This window comes from Schistocerca americana, chromosome 2, assembly GCF_021461395.2.
Source record: "Schistocerca americana isolate TAMUIC-IGC-003095 chromosome 2, iqSchAmer2.1, whole genome shotgun sequence".
Taxonomy (NCBI): Eukaryota; Metazoa; Arthropoda; class Insecta; order Orthoptera; family Acrididae; genus Schistocerca; species Schistocerca americana.
Window position 1 is genome coordinate 66509280 of NC_060120.1, and position 18609 is coordinate 66527888.

The 18609-nt window shown below is 38.5% G+C and overlaps 1 protein-coding gene across 1 annotated transcript in view; it reads right to left on the reverse strand.

The window, feature by feature from the left end:
• Positions 1-6381: 6381 nt before the first annotated feature.
• The window catches only part of LOC124595200 (chromatin complexes subunit BAP18), a 46082-nt gene continuing 33854 nt past the window's right edge, over positions 6382-18609 (reverse strand). Inside the window, exon 4 of the mRNA XM_047133836.1 lies at positions 6382-6825. Within this exon, the coding sequence (XP_046989792.1) occupies positions 6594-6825 (232 nt within the window). The 3' untranslated portion in view covers positions 6382-6593. The remainder of the gene's footprint in view (positions 6826-18609) is intronic.

Consider the following 18609-nt stretch of genomic DNA (forward strand, 5'->3'; position numbering starts at 1 on the left):
TTTGGCTATGTTTATGTTTGCTGTGAAGTTCCCTTTGCTTCCGCAGTAGTTTTCTAACTCGGTTGTTGTACCACGGTGGCTCTTTTCCATCTCTTAGGATCATGTTTGGCACATACTCATCTAACGCACATTGTACGATGGTTTTGAACTTTGTCCACTGATCCTCAACACTATCTGTACTTGAGACAAAACTTCTGTGTTGAGCCGTCAGGTACTCTGAAATCTGCTTTTTGTCACTTTTGCTAAACAGAAAAATCTTCCTACCTTTTTTAATATTTCTATTTACGGCTGACATCATTGATGCAGTAACCACTTTATGATCGCTGATTCCCTGTTCTGCGTTAACTGTTTCAAATAGTTCGGGTCTGTTTGTCACCAGAAGGTCTAATATGTTATCGCCACGAGTTGATTCTCTGGTTAACTGCTCAAGGTAGTTTTCAGATAAAGCACTTAAAAAATTTCACTGGATTCTTTGTCCCTGCCACCCATTATGAACGTTTGAGTCCCCCAGTCTATATCTGGCAAATTAAAATCTCCACCCAGAACTATAACATGGTGGGGAAATCTACTCGAAATGTTTTCCAAATTACCCTTCAGGTGCTCAGCCACAACAGCTGCTGAGCCAGGGGGCCTATAGACACATCCAATTACCATGTCTGAGCCTGCTTTAACCATGACCTTCACCCAAATTATTTCACATTTCGGATCTCCGTCAATTTCCTTCGATACTATTGCACTTCTTATCACTATAAACACGCCTCCCCCTTGGCTAAGACATGTGTCCACAGTATCCTTTCTTCCAAGAGTGCCAGTCCAGTAAGTTCTGCAGGAGAACTTCTGTGAAGTTTGGAAGAAAGAGATGAGGTACTAGGAGAAGTGAAGCTGTGAGGATGGGTAGCTCTCCGTCAGCATCTAGGTCAGAGGTGCTCAACCTTTGTACGCTTGAGATCTACTATACGCAGTTTAGTACATTTAGAGATATACTGACTTAAAAATTCATAACAGTTTGAGCACAAAACAACACTGTAGGCAAAATTAATCATTTTAATTACACAAAATGCATGAAAGGTTATCTTCTCTCCATCAAACGTTGTAGGCCTACTACTCAATTTTCAAGATATTACTTAAGTAAAAAAATTTCCATTCACATTGAAAAAATTTTAGTGAGATACTTGGTTTTGCGTGTCATTGGTAAGTTTCTAATAATCTGGTGAATAATTGGCCAGAGTCAACCTTACACAGTATGAAAGATGAGGATCAGTACGTTTATTTCTACACTCAGATTTCACTATGTTTATCATTGAAAATGCTGCCCCACATAGATAAGGTGATCCAAAAAACAATAAAAGATACTATGTAGCGTTTGCAATGTTAAGGTATGTTTTTACAGTCACCACTTTCCAAAAGTTATCTACATTGCATTCCTACTTTAACAAAATGTCATTCTGAAATCAACTTATTTCTTCTTCACGTTCAGTCTCACTAAAAGAGAAAAAGATACTCTCTTTACTTGAAATCTCTTCCACATCCTCTTTTTGGAAACACTGAGCTACAGAAGCGAGAATAGGTTCATTGCCTTGAACTCTGAATATCAGCTTTCTAGCTCTGTCCTCAGTGCTGTCAGGTTGGCTTCTTGATACAAAGGTGTTTTTAATCGGACTATTCCAGCTGTATTTGAGGAAGTGTTTCGATAAACGCAGATACTTTGACATTTGAACATTACCTTCATCTTGTACTTGTTGTTTCATGGAAGCTTGAAAACTGTGTTGCCTACTGGAGGCAGAGCTAGTCCCCTGCCCTAACAGCATGCACTGTACCACACCTCATCCTGTAGCCCTGAGTGCTCTTGTCGCTCACATAGTAACCCTGAATCACAGCACCATGCAGGAGGAAATACTGTTGCCTGGCACAAGTATTAAAGCTGGTGAAATGCTGATGTAAGAGAAAGAGACGGTATCATCAGATTTACTGCCTACAAATACCGTGCGAAACACTCATTGTCAACAAACTGGTATTTTACAAAAGCAAATCATTTACACAGATTTGACAAAGTTTACGACAGGTCAGCCTATAAAACCATGGCAATCAATCAGTTGATCGCGATCAGCAGGTTGAGCACTCAGGTCAATCAAATTACCTTCTTCCAAATCTTTAGAAGCAAGATGGCTTCCTAAGTTTAATAGGAGTTGCCAAATTTCAGAAAGAGAATCAACTTCAGGTTCATTAGTTTTTATGCATTCTGATAAGATCTCCCCCAATTTGGTTCAATGTGGTTGATTTTAATTCCCTCCTTGGTTCTATAATGTTGTCTATGGCATCTCTGATAACGTATGTTTACCAAAAATGTTTTACTGAAGATTCACCATCGGTTTCGTGTATAAGTTTATGAAGAGTTCTAAGATGGCTGTTTCACCCTTACCTATTGGCTGGAACAGAACAGTTGTATTTTTGGTAAGAGATTCAATCTCCACATCAGCAGATAATTCAGATAAATTAACTGGGTGCCCTGGAGCATAAGACAAAATAAGCAATGCCTTGTTGTTTAAATTATTGACCTACAAATTTCTTTTTTTTCTTTATTTATTTACTTTCAGACAAAAATAAATTTTTAAACCAGCCCTCAATGAGAATTTTAGTAATCTATCAAATTATGGGAAACTTTCTTATTCAAGCCTTTAAAACAGCTGGAATATTCTGAAACATATCCGAAAAGTAGTTTTAGCTTAAAATCACCTAACCATTAGCACCAAGGAGCAAAGTTAATTGTTCTTTTGACACCTTATATACAGACACAGATGTATCGCATTTGAAATGTAAGTTATTTCAGGTATTCACTTCGAATAGAATCCTGTCTCGTCTAGATCAAAAACTTGTTCAGTTTGGTATCCACCTCATTCAATATTTCTTTCTGAAATGTTGAGATATTATTCACCTGTATCATCATCTGCACTAGCTCTTGCACATTTCATTTTTGAGTTTCATTTTTTCCATTGCATTGCTTCTTTGGTGAGTCAATTTTGAAACACTTGAGTGAGCAGCAGATAGTACTGCATTTTGATTTCTTCTTTTCTATCCAATAGGTTTTGAACAGTGGACTTTGCCAGGCCCATTGCATTACAAATATTAAACTTTTTTTCACCAGCTTCCATGTCGCATAAAACTTCAAAGATTTCAGCTTCTCTTTTTTTTTTAGAATCAATATCCAACTTCAAATGTTATGGTGGCATTTTTCTTAAAAAAAAGGAATGATTATATGTGATGAATAAACCAATTAACTACATCCATAATGAAAACACAGTCTTTCTAATTTACACATACCAAACATGTTTATGATTCAGCAATTAATTCAAGCAAATAAAACAGAAACTAACATGTCAAACTACCGAGTCACTGGAAACAAATAAAGTGATATCATAGGAAATGAAGTGTGACAAAGACAAAATATAGCAGAGCATATGAAGGGAGAAGCTGAAACTAAAGAGATCGTCATTACTGGCCATGTAACAAACTGAATAGAGCATTGCTATTGGCCCTGTAATGAAACACTGTGGGCCGTAAATCGAATAAGTACCATATTTTAAAAGGTCATTACAGTGAAATGCCATATAAAGAGCAGCTGCACAGGACGGCATAGGTGTATGAGGTTGACTGATTAATATCAATATTGTTTTAATGCAACTGAAATGTATATCTGTCCTGCAGCTGAGTGGTCAGTTTAGATGGCTGCCATGCAGAGGACCCAGGCTCGATTATTGGTACTGCATAGGACTTTTACTTGATGGGAAGACTGGATTGGGATGCACTACGCCTCGTGATGCTGACCGAAGAGCTATCTGACCAAGAGGCAGCAGTTCCAAGATCTAAACACTGACAATGACTGGGAGAGCGATGTGCCAAGCCCATGGCCCTCCATATCACATCCACATCATGTCATCATGACAGAGGATGACACCGCAGGCAGTCAACATTGCAGTCTTCAGGGCCTGAACATGAAGTTTCACTTTTTAACCCAAATATTATACATAACCACAACCACTTACTATGCATATTAAAGAGCTCCTTTCATGGTATAATCTACATCTACATGACTACTCTGCAATTCACATTTAAGTGCTTGGCAGAGGGTTCATTGAACCACAATCATACTATCTCTCTACCATTCCACTCCCGAACAGCGCGCGGGGAAAACGAACACCTAAACCTTTCCGTTCGAGCTCTGATTTCTCTTATTTTATTTTGATGATCATTCCTACATATGTAGGTTGGGCTCAACAAAATATTTTCGCATTTGGAAGAGAAAGTTGTTGACTGAAATTTCGTAAATAGATCTCACCGCAACGAAAAACGTCTTTGCTTTAATGACTTCCATCCCAACTCGCGTATCATATCTGCCACACGCTCTCCCCTATTACGTGATAATACAAAACGAGCTGCCCTTTTTTTGCACCCTTTTGATGTCCTCCGTCAATCCCACCTGGTAAGGATCCCACACCGCGCAGCAACATTCTAACAGAAGCTGTCTCTTTAGTGGAATTGTTGCATCTTCTAAGTGTCCTGCCAATGAAACGCAACCTTTGGCTCGCCTTCCCCACAATATTATCTATGTGGTCTTTCCAACTGAAGTTGTTCATAATTTTTACACCCAGGTACTTACTTGAATTGACAGCCTTGAGAATTGTACTATTTATCGAGTAATCAAATTCCAACGGATTTCTTTTGGAACTCATGTGGATGACCTCACACTTTTCGTTATTTAGCGTCAACTGCCACCTGCCACACCATACAGCAATCTTTTCTAAATCGCTTTGCAACTGATACTGGTCTTCGGATGACCTTACTATACGGTAAATTACAGCATCATCTGCGAACAACCTAAGAGAACTGCTCAGATTGTCACCCACGTCATTTATATAGATCAGGAACAGCAGAGGTCCCAGGACACTTCCCTGGGGAACACCTGATATCACATCAGTTTTACTAGATGATTTGCCGTCTATTACTACGAATTGTGACCTTCATGACAGGAAATCACAAATCCAGTCGCACAACTGAGACGATACCCCATAGGCCCGCAGCTTGATTAGAAGTCACTTGTGAGGAACGGTGTCAAAAGCTTTCCGGAAATCTAGAAATACGGAATCAACTTGAGATCCCCTGTCGATAGCAGCCATTACTTCATGCGAATAAAGAGCTAGCTGCGTTGCACAAGAACGATATTTTCTGAAACCATGCTGATTACGTATCAATAGATCATTCCCTTTGAGGTGATTCATAATGTTTGAATACAGTATATGCTCCAAAACCCTACTGCAAACTGACATCAATGATATAGGTCTGTAGTTAGATGGATTACTCCTACTTCCCTTCTTAAACACTGCTGCGACCTGCGCAATTTTCCAATCTGTAGGCACAGATCTATTGGTGACCAAGCGGTTGTATATGATTGCTAAGTAGGGAGCTATTGTATCAGCGTAATCTGAAAGGAACTTAATCGGTATACAATCTGGACCTGAAGACTTGCCCCTATCAAGCGATTTGAGTTGCTTCACAACCCCTAAGGTATCTACTTCTAAGAAACTCATGCTAGCAGCTGTTCATGTTTCAAATTCTGGAATCCTGTTAGAAATACCATAGCAAGAAATATTGTGGATAATGTTCAAATTAAATATTTGACACAGTACACTTGTGGGATGCTGACTTCTGCAACCAATAGTGCACAGATGGTTCCAGAAACTAGGCTCCTCACTGATTCCTGTGGTCCAACACTGAATCAGCAAGTTAATCGCTCCACTGTTACCTGTCTGATGCAAAATTCTGTTATAGTAAATAACAACCTCTTACTACCTGATTGATACATTTTAAACAAACTGCAAAACAGAAACATTAATTCATACATTTGTCTTTTACAAGCAATTAATTACGATCTTAACATGCATCACTGACTGGCTCTAAGCTTCACAGTTCCAGAAACGCTCTCCTACTTTCCCAGTAGATTTGTCAAATACCTGACTGGGCTGCATCTTCAGGAGATGGCAGAGAATGGCTGATACTGTAGAGGTTAGATTGTTGAAGATTGGCTGTGAAAGACTGAGCCAATTTGACTTATTATCCAGTTTTAGAAAAAGAATATTAATAATTTAATGTCAACATGAAGACAGTGAGCCGTCTCACATAGTGTATGGATGAAGGAACCAACAATTGTCTATTTCAGTATCCAACCAAACATTTGCCTATAGTGGGTTCAGAAAATCATGAAGAATCTAAAGACGTAGCCTGGACGGAAATTTTAACTTCACTCCTCCGAAATATGACTTTCCCTTTTAGTCATCATTCCCTCAAGTTCCTGGTTTAATCATTATAACAAGAATCATTCACAGAAAATATTTTTTTCGCTTGTAGACACAAGAACGAATAACTTTATTTTTATAAGTTTCATCACAGATTCCAGTAACAAGTTTATGGTTAGAGGCTGCACAAATGCTTCCTCAAGGTACATTAAGTTACAAAACATATCTACAGGATGAAAATGAATTATTCTGCATATCACAAATGTTCATTGCAGTGAAACATGTTTACACAATACAAGTAGAGTTTTATGAGGTTACTTCTTCTGTAGCCCCATCAAACTCCAATTTCACATCTTCTGGTAACCCTTCAACATCTACTTCTGATTCATGGGCATTCAGCATGTTCAGCGTCACTTCAGCAGATTTTCCCATCATTCCAGACTGAGAAACCTGCTGAGTTTGCACATTGGTAATTGTCCTGACTGGGAGACCTGCATCTTCAAAAGCTTTCTTCTTAAGAGTAGTCTTGATTTGAGATCTGAAAATTGGGGAAATAGATACATGAAAATTATCTTAGTATGAACATTTTTACTTGATGAAAATAGCAACCAAAAAACAAAAATGAAGAGACTGCCACAATTACATGATGAATTAACAAGTTTCCTGTGTACAGCACACATACTCAGTTTACATACAATGGTACAATAAATTTGTGAAATTTGCATGTCACAACACTTATAATACATAGGAGGGCAAGAGTTTCTTTTTGATACATCAGCTGTTTCACTAGATCATCACATGTGGAACAGAGTCAAATTTTTACCTTGACACCATAATCTTAGTAGATTAACCCAGTCACCTACGATTTTCTGAAATAATATTTGCCACATCTTTATTTTTACCATACATTTTTTTCGCATATACATGACCAATTACAAACCATGGACATCTTAGCACTTATTGTCTCACAAATATTCACAAATACCACAGTTCTTTTGTGTGCAGTACACCATGAAGCATTTGTCCAAATGAAGGGCCACTTTACATTGCTTAGTTCAAAACACAATTCTCCATGATGTCCACAAACATAACAGATGTTGAAGTTTCTAGATTGAGTGGTTTTCTCCTCAGTTAACATGGGTAAGATCCCCAACTCCTGCCTTGAATGTTAATGGATTTTTTTCCATAGACTGGTTGTCCCTTAAAGAGGCAGTTAGGGAGAATCACAATCTTCAAAATCTGCTCTGCTACAGTGAGCTGGAATATAGTGAACTTCATCCTGTAGTGTGCTGTGTTCAGTATATGGTAGATTATGCTTGCACCCTTGTCATGTCCAGAAGATAGAAATTTATTTTCTTATACCCCTCAACATACATTTCCACAAGAGGACAGACAACAATCCGTGTATGTCATCTACACCCATTCTTCACTGTAACTGATAAAACAATTAGGTCTAATCTCTGTTCTTCCAGTGTTATGCAGCCCCACATTCTCCAGTGTACTATGAAGCAATTCAATGAACAGTTGGGAGAGCAGTATCATTTACTGGTGGAACAGTGCTGCACACATTTAGAATACAACTGGCAGGAAATTACCACTTTCTTTTTCCTTTCTAGTGTGTATCTTCAGATTGTGACAGTATTTACTTTCTGAAGGACAACTTTATATATTTATATGTCAAATTTAGGTCTCTTTCATGGATTGTACTGGACATATGAAAGTCCGTCCCTAAATTTAATTACATTTTCATCAATGTTGAGGAACAAACATTCCTTGAAATTTGATGATCATGCCTAATTACAGAATTATTTTCGTACCTTCCTCAGTTTATCATTTAGTATTTCTGATGAAAAAGTAGCAATGCAAAAATACCTGGGGACTGCTGTGAATTGTCTCATGAGAACACCACATGACAATTGGACTTCCATATTTTCTTTTTACATTTATAGTGGATCAAGTTCAGAACTCAAATATCAATATCCAAAAGCAGATCAATGCAATTCTCAAAAATTCTCAAGAAAATTAACTTTGAATTTTTCGAGGAGTCTTTAGTACTCTAAATCAAAGTCACTTTTTTGATGTGTCATATGCTCTGTGGTAGAATGCTCACCTGCCATGTGTGGGGCCTGGGTTTGATTCCTAGGTGCCATAAATTTTCAAACAAAGGTGCATACTCTATGAGCATTTCCACAAAGTTTAAAATGGATATAGATGAAAAAAAAATTATTTTTATTTTTATTTTTATTTTTAATTTGAAACACCTTTATTAACAATATTTTATAAAAGACAAGTAATTAAGAACTTATATTTGCAATGAAAACTGGATTTTTGTGTGCATATGTAACAAAAAATAAAGAGACATGAATTTTTCATAAAAATGACAATTAGATATATTTAACTAGAATATATTTGAAAGGCTTGTATATTGGTGTGATTATAAATCTGAGAAAAATCAGTTAAGTACTATGTAATATAGTAGAAACTGCACTCTTTTGGATAGCATAGTGAGGTACGTCTTTGCATGCATAATAGCATCATACCATATTTACTTGAATCTAAGCCGCACTTTTTTTCCGGTTTTTGTGATCCAAAAAAACCACCTGCGGCTTAGAATCGAGTGCAAAGTAAGTGGAAGTTCTGAAAAATGTTGGTAGGTGCCGCCACAACCAACTTCTGCCGTTGAATATATGTGGCGTTACACAGGCATGCTTTGCATTGCAGGCACAAAGATAAATACTGGCGCCAAAAAAAAAAAGTTGAAGATGAGCTTTCTTCTCCGCCTCGAGTTTCGACCACTGCATTTTCATACATTATCCAATGAGGTAAATACAAATTCCATATTGTTCACCTTCGAATGTAGCAGCCTTTCAATATACTATGAAAATCTGACTGGCAAGACTGTTCGGGATGTTTGTCAATACGGCCAACTCTACATTCTGAATTTTTTCAAGAGATGGTTGCTAACAGGAACTTTTATGAATTGTGACTCACATGCAGTATTCTCTTTACCATAAGAATAATACAAATGTAAACATTTTGCCACGTATTCATTCATGTTTGCTGCTATCTCATTTAAATCCTGTCTGCCTAATAAACTACGAAACTAGAGTGAGACATCAGCAAATGCGGAAGAATATACATAATGCGTAGTGTTTATATTCGTATTATTCTTATGCTGAATAGCGATACTGTCAGAAATGAAGCACAGCAACTGACTAGATTTTTAAATCTAAGATGACTAATTTCTGTGCAGAATGTCATGTACTAAAGAGACGTCTGCAAAGATTTTCAAACGGAAAAAAAAATTTCGCTAAACTCTCATTCAGAACATCTTCTGTCAAACGCAGTCTATTATTTGGTTCTTGTTGATCATTATGAAAGAAAGCAGCAGTGTAAGTAACAACAAATGGCAGTCTCGTGCCATTGTTTTGCTAATGAGGTAAGTCCTCTTTTTTTTACTGTAAGTGGCGGTAGCGCGCACAAAAGCAAGCCATGCCGCGAGCAGACAGGCCGTAAACACTCATTGTCAAAATGCGACAAACAATGGATGACACAGTACAATAATGCATTTTCAGCTTAGAGTGACGTAAACACCCATAACAAAGAGAACGGCACTTATCAGATCAAAGAAAAACAAGCAATCATTTCAAACCAGACGAAGCACGTGAAAAAGGAAGGGTACCTGTATAAATACGGATGGAGCGCCTGACGCATAGCAATGGCTACCTGGTAAAGCTTAACTGCTAAGCTTACGACTCGAACCAAACTACTGTAGCTGTATCTTCATTCATTCGACCTAAATTGTGTCTCATATTACAATGGACCAACTTTGTTTTGATTTAGAGGTGCGGTCTAAAGCTTTTCGCTCCCCTTGAATTTCGAGTCTCAAATTTCAGGTGTGGCTTAGATTCGGGAAAATTTTTTTCCTTGATTTCGAGTCTCATTTTTCATGTGCAGCTTAGATTCGAGTGCGGCTTAGATTTGAGTAAATACGGTAGATGGCAGGATAAGTTCTTTTATGAAATGGTTTGTATGATACATGTTATGGCAAAGTGAAGTATGCCTGACTTGCACCACAATGCCATGAAACAAAATAAGATTTCTGTGCTGCCACTGGGAAGTTTTTCTTTCTTTATTATTATTATCGTTTCACAGAAAAGTTTGTTTTATTTTAACATTATCAAAACTGTTTTCAGGTAAGTTTTGTATTATAACATTATGATGATAATATACTATTACTACACTTAATTGTGCTCAGGTACAGTTAACTGAATGTTACCTGAAGGAATTTATAATAATTATGGTGATAATAGTAACATTATTGCACTTAATGTTCCAGTATTAACACTATCCCTTATCAGACTCAATATCCAAGACATGCAGACATAAAAGCTGGCCTCCACAGAGACTAAGTTGGAGTCATTCACTTAAGGTGGCCAATATAACCAGCTGTCACTCAGAATTCCAAGTCCGACAATACGCACGATCTGGAAATACTGCAGGATGCAGAAGTGCATGGAGGAAGAGCTGTCATTCTTCGCGAGACACTACAGAGCTCTATGTGTTTGTGGACTAGTGCTAATTGTCGTGCAATGTAGAAATGCAGTCGCTAGATCGAGACCCCTTGATGCCTTATTTAATTTGAATTTCAGGTGTCTGCTTCAGTCCTGTCTCATGGAACCTCAAACATAATTTGCTTCACTAATACACCAGTAATAAAAAAAGCTTCCTGAAATAATTCCACCAAACAGCTTGTGGCTGCGACAAAATCAGAACAGATCGTGCACAAGAGTTTCCTTGGCCTACAATAGCTACCAGGCACCAGCTACCAGCTGTAGTGTTTCAAGAATTTCCGCGTAAATTCTAGAACCACTCGGCCTTCCACCATCTCAAACACACGACATTTTAAATGTGCGTGGGAGAAAGAAACCCTATGTACTGCACATCACCTGTCTGTGTGTACAGGTCCGAAGTTTATCGTGAGAAGTCGGTAGACATGGCGGTCGAACGGCACCGACAAGTACTTGTCGGTGGCGCCATGGAAGTTGTAATGAAAGCACACAGCAGAACCAAGTAACTTCTGTGTTATTCTGTGCTGTTTTATAACTGTGACTATTGTTAGTGGCAAAAGAACGTATTAGTTGAGAAGACTTTTAAGTAACTTTTAACTGGAACTTGCAAGAGGCAGGACATGTGTATGATTCCTGTATAATAGTCATGGTTATCAAGCCAACTCTGTTGTAAATGTAACTTAATTGTTTCTAATGTGAGACGACACAAGTGACTTACAAGAAGTCAATTGTTTATGTGAGAAGTGTGAATTTTGTTCTTTGTGGAAGTTCAAATATACCGATAGTTGTTGAAAAGTATTCTTCAAGTACCTCATTATTTCACAAAGAGAGAGAGAGAGAGAGAGAGAGAGAGAGAGAGAGAGAGAGAGAGAGAGAGAGAGAGAGACAGTCTTAAAGGTTCCTGTGACTAGCGTCTTCTTCGGAGAAGTAGTTTGTAGAGATTCCAGATTCCAGACGCCGGCTATCCAGAGAAGAAGATCAGCTGCGCATTCCCAAGTAAGTCAACTCATGTAAGAGAAGTGGGGAGTTTGCACATACACTACACACACTCTTAGTCATCAAAAACGTTAGACAGCCATACGCCACCCACTGCCTTATGCCAGATGTCATCAGACCAGCTGATCGCTGCACTGAGTGTATTATCAACATTTGAGACTCACTATAGGCTATGGGTTTAATAGAAGAGTGAATGCAAAACAAACAGCTTCAAACCTTTGTATTGTGTGTGAAGTGAGTGCTTTTGGGAAAACACGTCAGAAGACGATTTTCTTCTTTCAAGACAGATTGTTCTGGCATGAATGGCTTTGCACTACAGGAAGTCTTGATAACAAACATTTGTGGTGAACCATGACCATTTAAACGTTGTGCGACATTTGTATTCAATAGGCAAGGTTCAGAAGTCTGGGGGAGTACTGGATGATCTAACTCAAAGCAACATAAGTCAAAGGAATGACCATTGCTGCATTTTTTCTTGAAGGACATCAGTTCGCTCACTGAAAATTCCTATGCCGTATTGTTACTGGTGGTGTGTTATGATGCTTCTATGTTAACTTCTTAAGAAATTAACTGCTGAGACCTAATAAAAAACATGTACTCAAGCAAAATCAGTCTGAACATAATATTTTGCATCCAGTAGCTCAAAAAGGGTGTTGTGCACTGCGGACCTCTCCCCTGGGGCATGCCTATCACACAGTTGGTATTTGTTGCCAACAACTAACACATCTTTCAGGTGAGGGATAATGAAAACGACCAATGAAACTGCATCACACGTCGCTACTATAAGATAATGCACTCTGCTGATTTCACAAACAAAGCTATCCAGGAGTTTGTTTCAAAAGTAATCCCTAATGCATTTATTCTTCTGATCTTATGTCCTTGACTGTTTATCATTCTTGCTCCTTATCAAAAAGCCTTTCTGGAAAAAAATGCAATTCAAACCTGGTTTGATGTCATCTTTAATCCAGATCCTGTAGAATTCTACAGACAATTGGTAAACTACCTGAGCACTGTCAGACTATTTTTAGATAACATGAGAAAATAGTATGTTGATGATTAATTTCTGTCCGAGATAAAATAATGGTAAGATAACGCACTGTGCTAATAGAAAGTCTATTGTTATGAAACATAAGGTACCCGTAACACCAATGAGCTTACATCGGCACAAATGAGCAAGCTATTACTCACAATGGACTTCAAAATGGTCTGTGTTTACTCACTGTCTTGTGTCACTCTCAAGCAGTACATAAATGTGGCAGTTCATAAATAAAATAAATAAGATTTCCTTGTTGACTTTAGATCTGGTTTCCTGTAGCTCTGAAAAACAAAACTGATACAAATATGACCTTTGCTTCATAGGTGACAATGTTACTTCAGTGCTAGGGAAAAGCTATAGTTTCGCTGCCTCCCTTATTGCCCCAGTTGTGGCTACGACAGCTAAACTGCAAAGTAAAAGATGAAATTAGTTGCAATCTCCACATGGAACAACTTTCCCGGACTCAAAATCACACGACGACAAACTTATTTCACACCTTATATGCAAATCACTCACGTTATTCAACAAAAGCGGGACGAATAGATCAATTGAATTTAGCAGGATAATTTTGTGCCAGCCGAGAAGTAACTCGTCATTCACATAGTTGCCAAACATATCCAGTGTTGTTGCCAAGATTCAGTTAGATTACTAGCAGGAAGAAAACCAGCCTATGGCGCTTGAGTTGGCTGCAAAGCTATTCTGTCTTAAAGATGTGGCTGCCGAGGCTCGGAATACAAAAAGCATATGTTACTGAGTCTTATTTGCATTTCTGTAACAAGGTTACGGACTAGAGCATAGTTACTAATGTGCACCGACTGTGAACTAAACATCACACATCCAGAACTGCCACAGTTATTTGCATTTTTCTGTCCTAAGAGTATTGAAAACTAAACAGCTAATCATCAGACAACATTCACATTTCTGGAACATCTCCAGTGCTTATACTGTCAATGTTATAAGTAGGCAACATATCTTTTTCTATAATAACAGACTTGGAAAATATTTTTCTTGGAATAAGTGTCACTGGCACTATCCCCAAAATAGAGGAATGAAACACAGCATTGACTGCAAGGTGTGAACACCCGCAAGGTGACTTTGTAAGTTACAAATAACAAAGTTCCAATCAACAAAGGCTACTGCATTGGAAACCACATACAATGGCAGAAAACAACTAGTAAGGCATCAAGAACGTGAACATTCTCACATTGCTGTAGTAGAGGCAAAGGCAGAAAGAGGCAGGTTTCCTAGCCATTGTCATTTACTTGTAAAATAAACTTCTTGCAGTCAAAAATGCAATTTTACTGTCACTTATTACGCGCAGATTGTTCAGAATATTTCGTCAAAGTTACAAGTCTAGAAAACATAGTAGGATAATTCAGCTAAAGTCCTGGAAGTCTATTGCCTATCACTCAGTAGTCAAACATTTTCTAGATGGCATTTTATATAAAATTTTATGTAACTTTGAATGAGGGGGGATACAGAAAAGGAAAGGGAAGGGAAGGGAAGGGAGAGGAAGGGACTACTGATATCAGTGGCATCAGAAGTTTGAGCTGCATCAGCAGTGATGAGTGAAAATGTGTGCCGGACCGGGATTTGAATGCAGGATCTTCTGCTTACTAGGCAGTTGCGTTAACCACTTCATCACCTGGACACAGTGTATATCACAATTGTGAGGTCTATCTTGGCACATCTCTCAGCCAACCCACATCCCCACTAACACCACCAATCCACAATCCCTGCCCATGTCCTCCATGCTCGCTACTTCGAGATTTCTGCAGGAAGTCAGACATAACTGTGCATCCACACTGAAGTGGAGGATCCACTGCCCAGCAAGCAAATTAATTATATGAATGCATAGTGTCTGCTCTTTCGGACATATTCGAAAGGACACACACCGCGTGGAAGCCACAGCTGTGACATATATTATGTAACTCTGAAGGAGGAGGAAACGAAAGGAACTACTGATATCAGCTGAATCAGGACTTTGTGCGGCATCAATGGCAATAAGTGAAAATATGTGCCAGACCAGGATTTGAACCTGGGATCTCCTGCTTACTTGGCAGCTGCATTAACCACTACATTACCCGGACATGTTTGAAAGAACAGACACTATGCGTTCATAATACTGATTCACCTCAATGGGCAATGATTCCAGCACATTCAGTGTGGATGCATAATTATGTCCAACCCCGTGTTGATATCTCAAAGTAGCAAGTACAGAGGACATGGACAGGGACTACGGATAGATGGCACTATGGGAGGGGGGAATGTGGATTGGCCAAGTCCACGCAACAGCGATAAAAATTGTATCTGGGTGGCATAGTGGTATTATATTAACTGTAAAATATAAAATGTGTAGTAAGTGACACTTCAGGTGCATAGCAGACAGTAATATTTGTTAAGGAACTACCTGTAGAATTAGTGTATTTAGCACAAGAATGAACTCTGTGCCTATTAGGTGCTAATGATACATGTGATACATATGCTACACTGAGCATATTGACAGGTGTTTCCTTCGAAACGTTAGGAGTTCTTGCTTCCATTCCCCGCTTGTTCTTGAGGGAAACATAAGGCAATGTATCAGGGAAGGCGAAGCACCAACAGTCCCACACTTTCTTGCTTAAGTACTCAGCACTAGAGTACGTGTGTCACCACTAATGCCATTCAACCAAGAGGACAGCATAACACCATCAGATTTACTGAGCACTTATATCACTCTGATCATTCAGCTGTTACTATCACCAACTCACAACAGTTACAACATAATTGCTAATGACGCATGCCAAGAAAAGCGAAAAGTGCCTTATGAATGAATTTCTACATGCTGTTTGCCTATGACTGAGATCCAAAATAACAATAGATGTTCACACAACAGAGCAAATGGCAGAGCCTTTACTTATTTTTTTTGAGTTCTTGCAGTTTGATCTTAATTAATTCCTGATAGTTGTGCATTAATAGGTACATTCTGCTATCAAAATATTCACATGGGTATTATCAATGTTTAATTGCCTTAACTCTCAATTACCTTAAGCAATACTCAATTTTGGATTGAATGGGATTCTGAACACAATGTTATTTTGATTTTCAGTCTCTCTCCTGATGACTTACAGAATGACGTCTGAACTGTTCTGACAGTTGTGTTGCCTGGTACCTTAACTCAGAAGGGGGTTGTGGCACCTGGCAGTCACAGCTAAATAAAGATATGCGCATATGTGCGAAAATCTTCACTGCTGTAAAGGGTACTCTGCTTTCCTGCCTACTCTCCATATCGTAATTAGTAAAGTAATATACTGTTCATTCTGCTGGAAAACCACACCACATTCAGCTGTTGCATGGTGCCTGGCATTAGGCGGTGGGTGGCATATGGGTGGCAGCCAGTAGCCAGTGTAGGATGAGGCAACTCTTCAGCATGAACTGTTCTGATTTTCATGCAGCCATAAGCTGTTTGGTGGAATTTTTTCTGCAAGTTCTGCTGTTACTGGTGTATTAGACAGTGAAGCGAATTATATCTGAGGTTCCATCAGACAGAACTTTAGCAGATGCCTGAAATACGATTTAAAAAAGTAAGGCATCGAGGTGTCTCAAACTCACGACTTCATATCTACATTGGTCTACTCTAGACCAAAAGCACATACAGCTCTCTAGCAGCTCAAGAAGAATGATGGCATGTCCTCCATACACATGTCCACACCCTGCAGTGTTGCCAGGTCGTGCATATGGCCGGAATTAGAATTCTGAATGGCAGCCTGTTATATTGGCCACCATGAGTGAACAACTTAGTCTCTGCTGTGACTGACCGGCGACCAAGTCTATGACTGTACTTCTATTACACTTTCCTTATTTTGCTGTACAGTGTTTTACAAAATGATAAAATTTCTCAAAATGGGCAACATTGACTTACATGATTATGCCATAAACCCCCTTCATTTGATGAATTTTCTATTTTAACGACATAGGTATTTGAACTGAACGAAAGGGGGAGGGGGGAGAGCCAAAACATGACTCAAAAACAACAATTACCAGTCTCGAGCGCTATCAATTTTTTTTTTCCACTTTTATGTATTCTATGCTTCCCAAAAATGCTTGTGGGACATGCACTTCTGTTTAAAATTTTGCAATCTCCAGGAAGTGAACCCAGCCCCCCCACAAGGTAGGTGCGCATTGTACCACAGAGCCAAGCCACCCATCAACAAAAAACGAATCGGAAAATTTGAAAGTAGATTTTCTAGAGAACGTTTGTGGGTTGCATCAAACTGCTTTGGCCAATTAATACTTGACTTCTGAACTTCACATATTATTAATATGAAAAATTACAAAAATCCTATTGCCGTGCGGTCTCCTTGTCAGTAGTAGTGTTTCAGCGAAAACTGGAATCTCAATTATTTTTCTTCTTTACCAGTTATCTAGAATGGGAGGTTTCACTGTCTGTAACAGAAGGATGCAGAGGCAAAATTGCACTTTCAATTCATTCACTGTTACAGGAACAGAACTCGTGTTGTTGCTTGGATCAAAAACCAATGTTGTAGCTGCAATTTTCTACTAACACATTACTTTGTTGTGTACATTCAATTTGCCAATTATAAAAAATACCAATACTGTTTTCTTTGTTTTGCAATATACCATTTGCACTATCAATGTTTTCAACACTGTCTGAATCACTACAAACACTTTCTTCCAAAAAACACAGAATTCTCACAGCTACTTCTTAGTACATGTTGAGCATGCTGTCACTCACTGAGCTCATGAAACAACTGAATGCTTGCAAACTCAGTTGATGGATTCAATTTCATAAATGTACCACTACTGTCATCTACTGGTGTGGTCACAGAAATACTACAGAAACAGGAACTTCCAGACAAAACATGAGGCTGCTGCAGCACTTTGTCAGCTGTACCCATCACAGAAGTGCAATAAACGGAACCACCAAAATGCCTGTAGGCAAATGGGTTAAGACAACAGGGAGAAAAGTTGCATATAGTGTAACTAGTGTGTTCTGCTCCACCTCAGAACCCAGAAACATCTGAATAGAATTTGACACAGAGTAATTTCTGAACTGCGTTAAATGTTTCATCTGTCTCTTAAGCAGCATAACAGGCAACACAACTTCCTGTTTTTGTATTTACATTTATTATAAATTTCTTTTTTACATTGTACGAATAATATTCTTGCTGTTGTAAAGGATTCTATTTCCATTACTTCCAAGTAATAGTCCAACTACAACTAGCTGTTTGTCAATCAACTGGCTGACTTTTTTTAGGGAACTAATTTCAGCAAAAAAAAAAATATCTGGGGGTAGGGTCTGGCACACAAAATGCTACATAAGAGGTTGAACATAGAAATTTTGATTTATTCAGTACTTTAGATTTGTTGCCATATGGCAACAAACCAGAAACATTGATTAATTATTAACCGTAAAATTACAGAGACACACAAACATAATCTGTGCTCTCATTTTACATACCTTACAAAACTGACTAGGCATGATATAAGTGGCAGCAGTAACTCACTCTTTCAGCTGCTTTCAAGAGTGTTTATGTACATGCGACCTTCAGTGAAGATTATGCATTTTGAACTGTTTCTGCTCACATAATGACGCTAATCACAGTCTACCTCAATGTGGCGAGTCTGTGTGCACTGCCAAACAGCATCATCATGAATGTGGTGTAGTTGATAGGTGTGGTGCTGGCATCTACTATCAACACCACAAAGATGCTCCTTG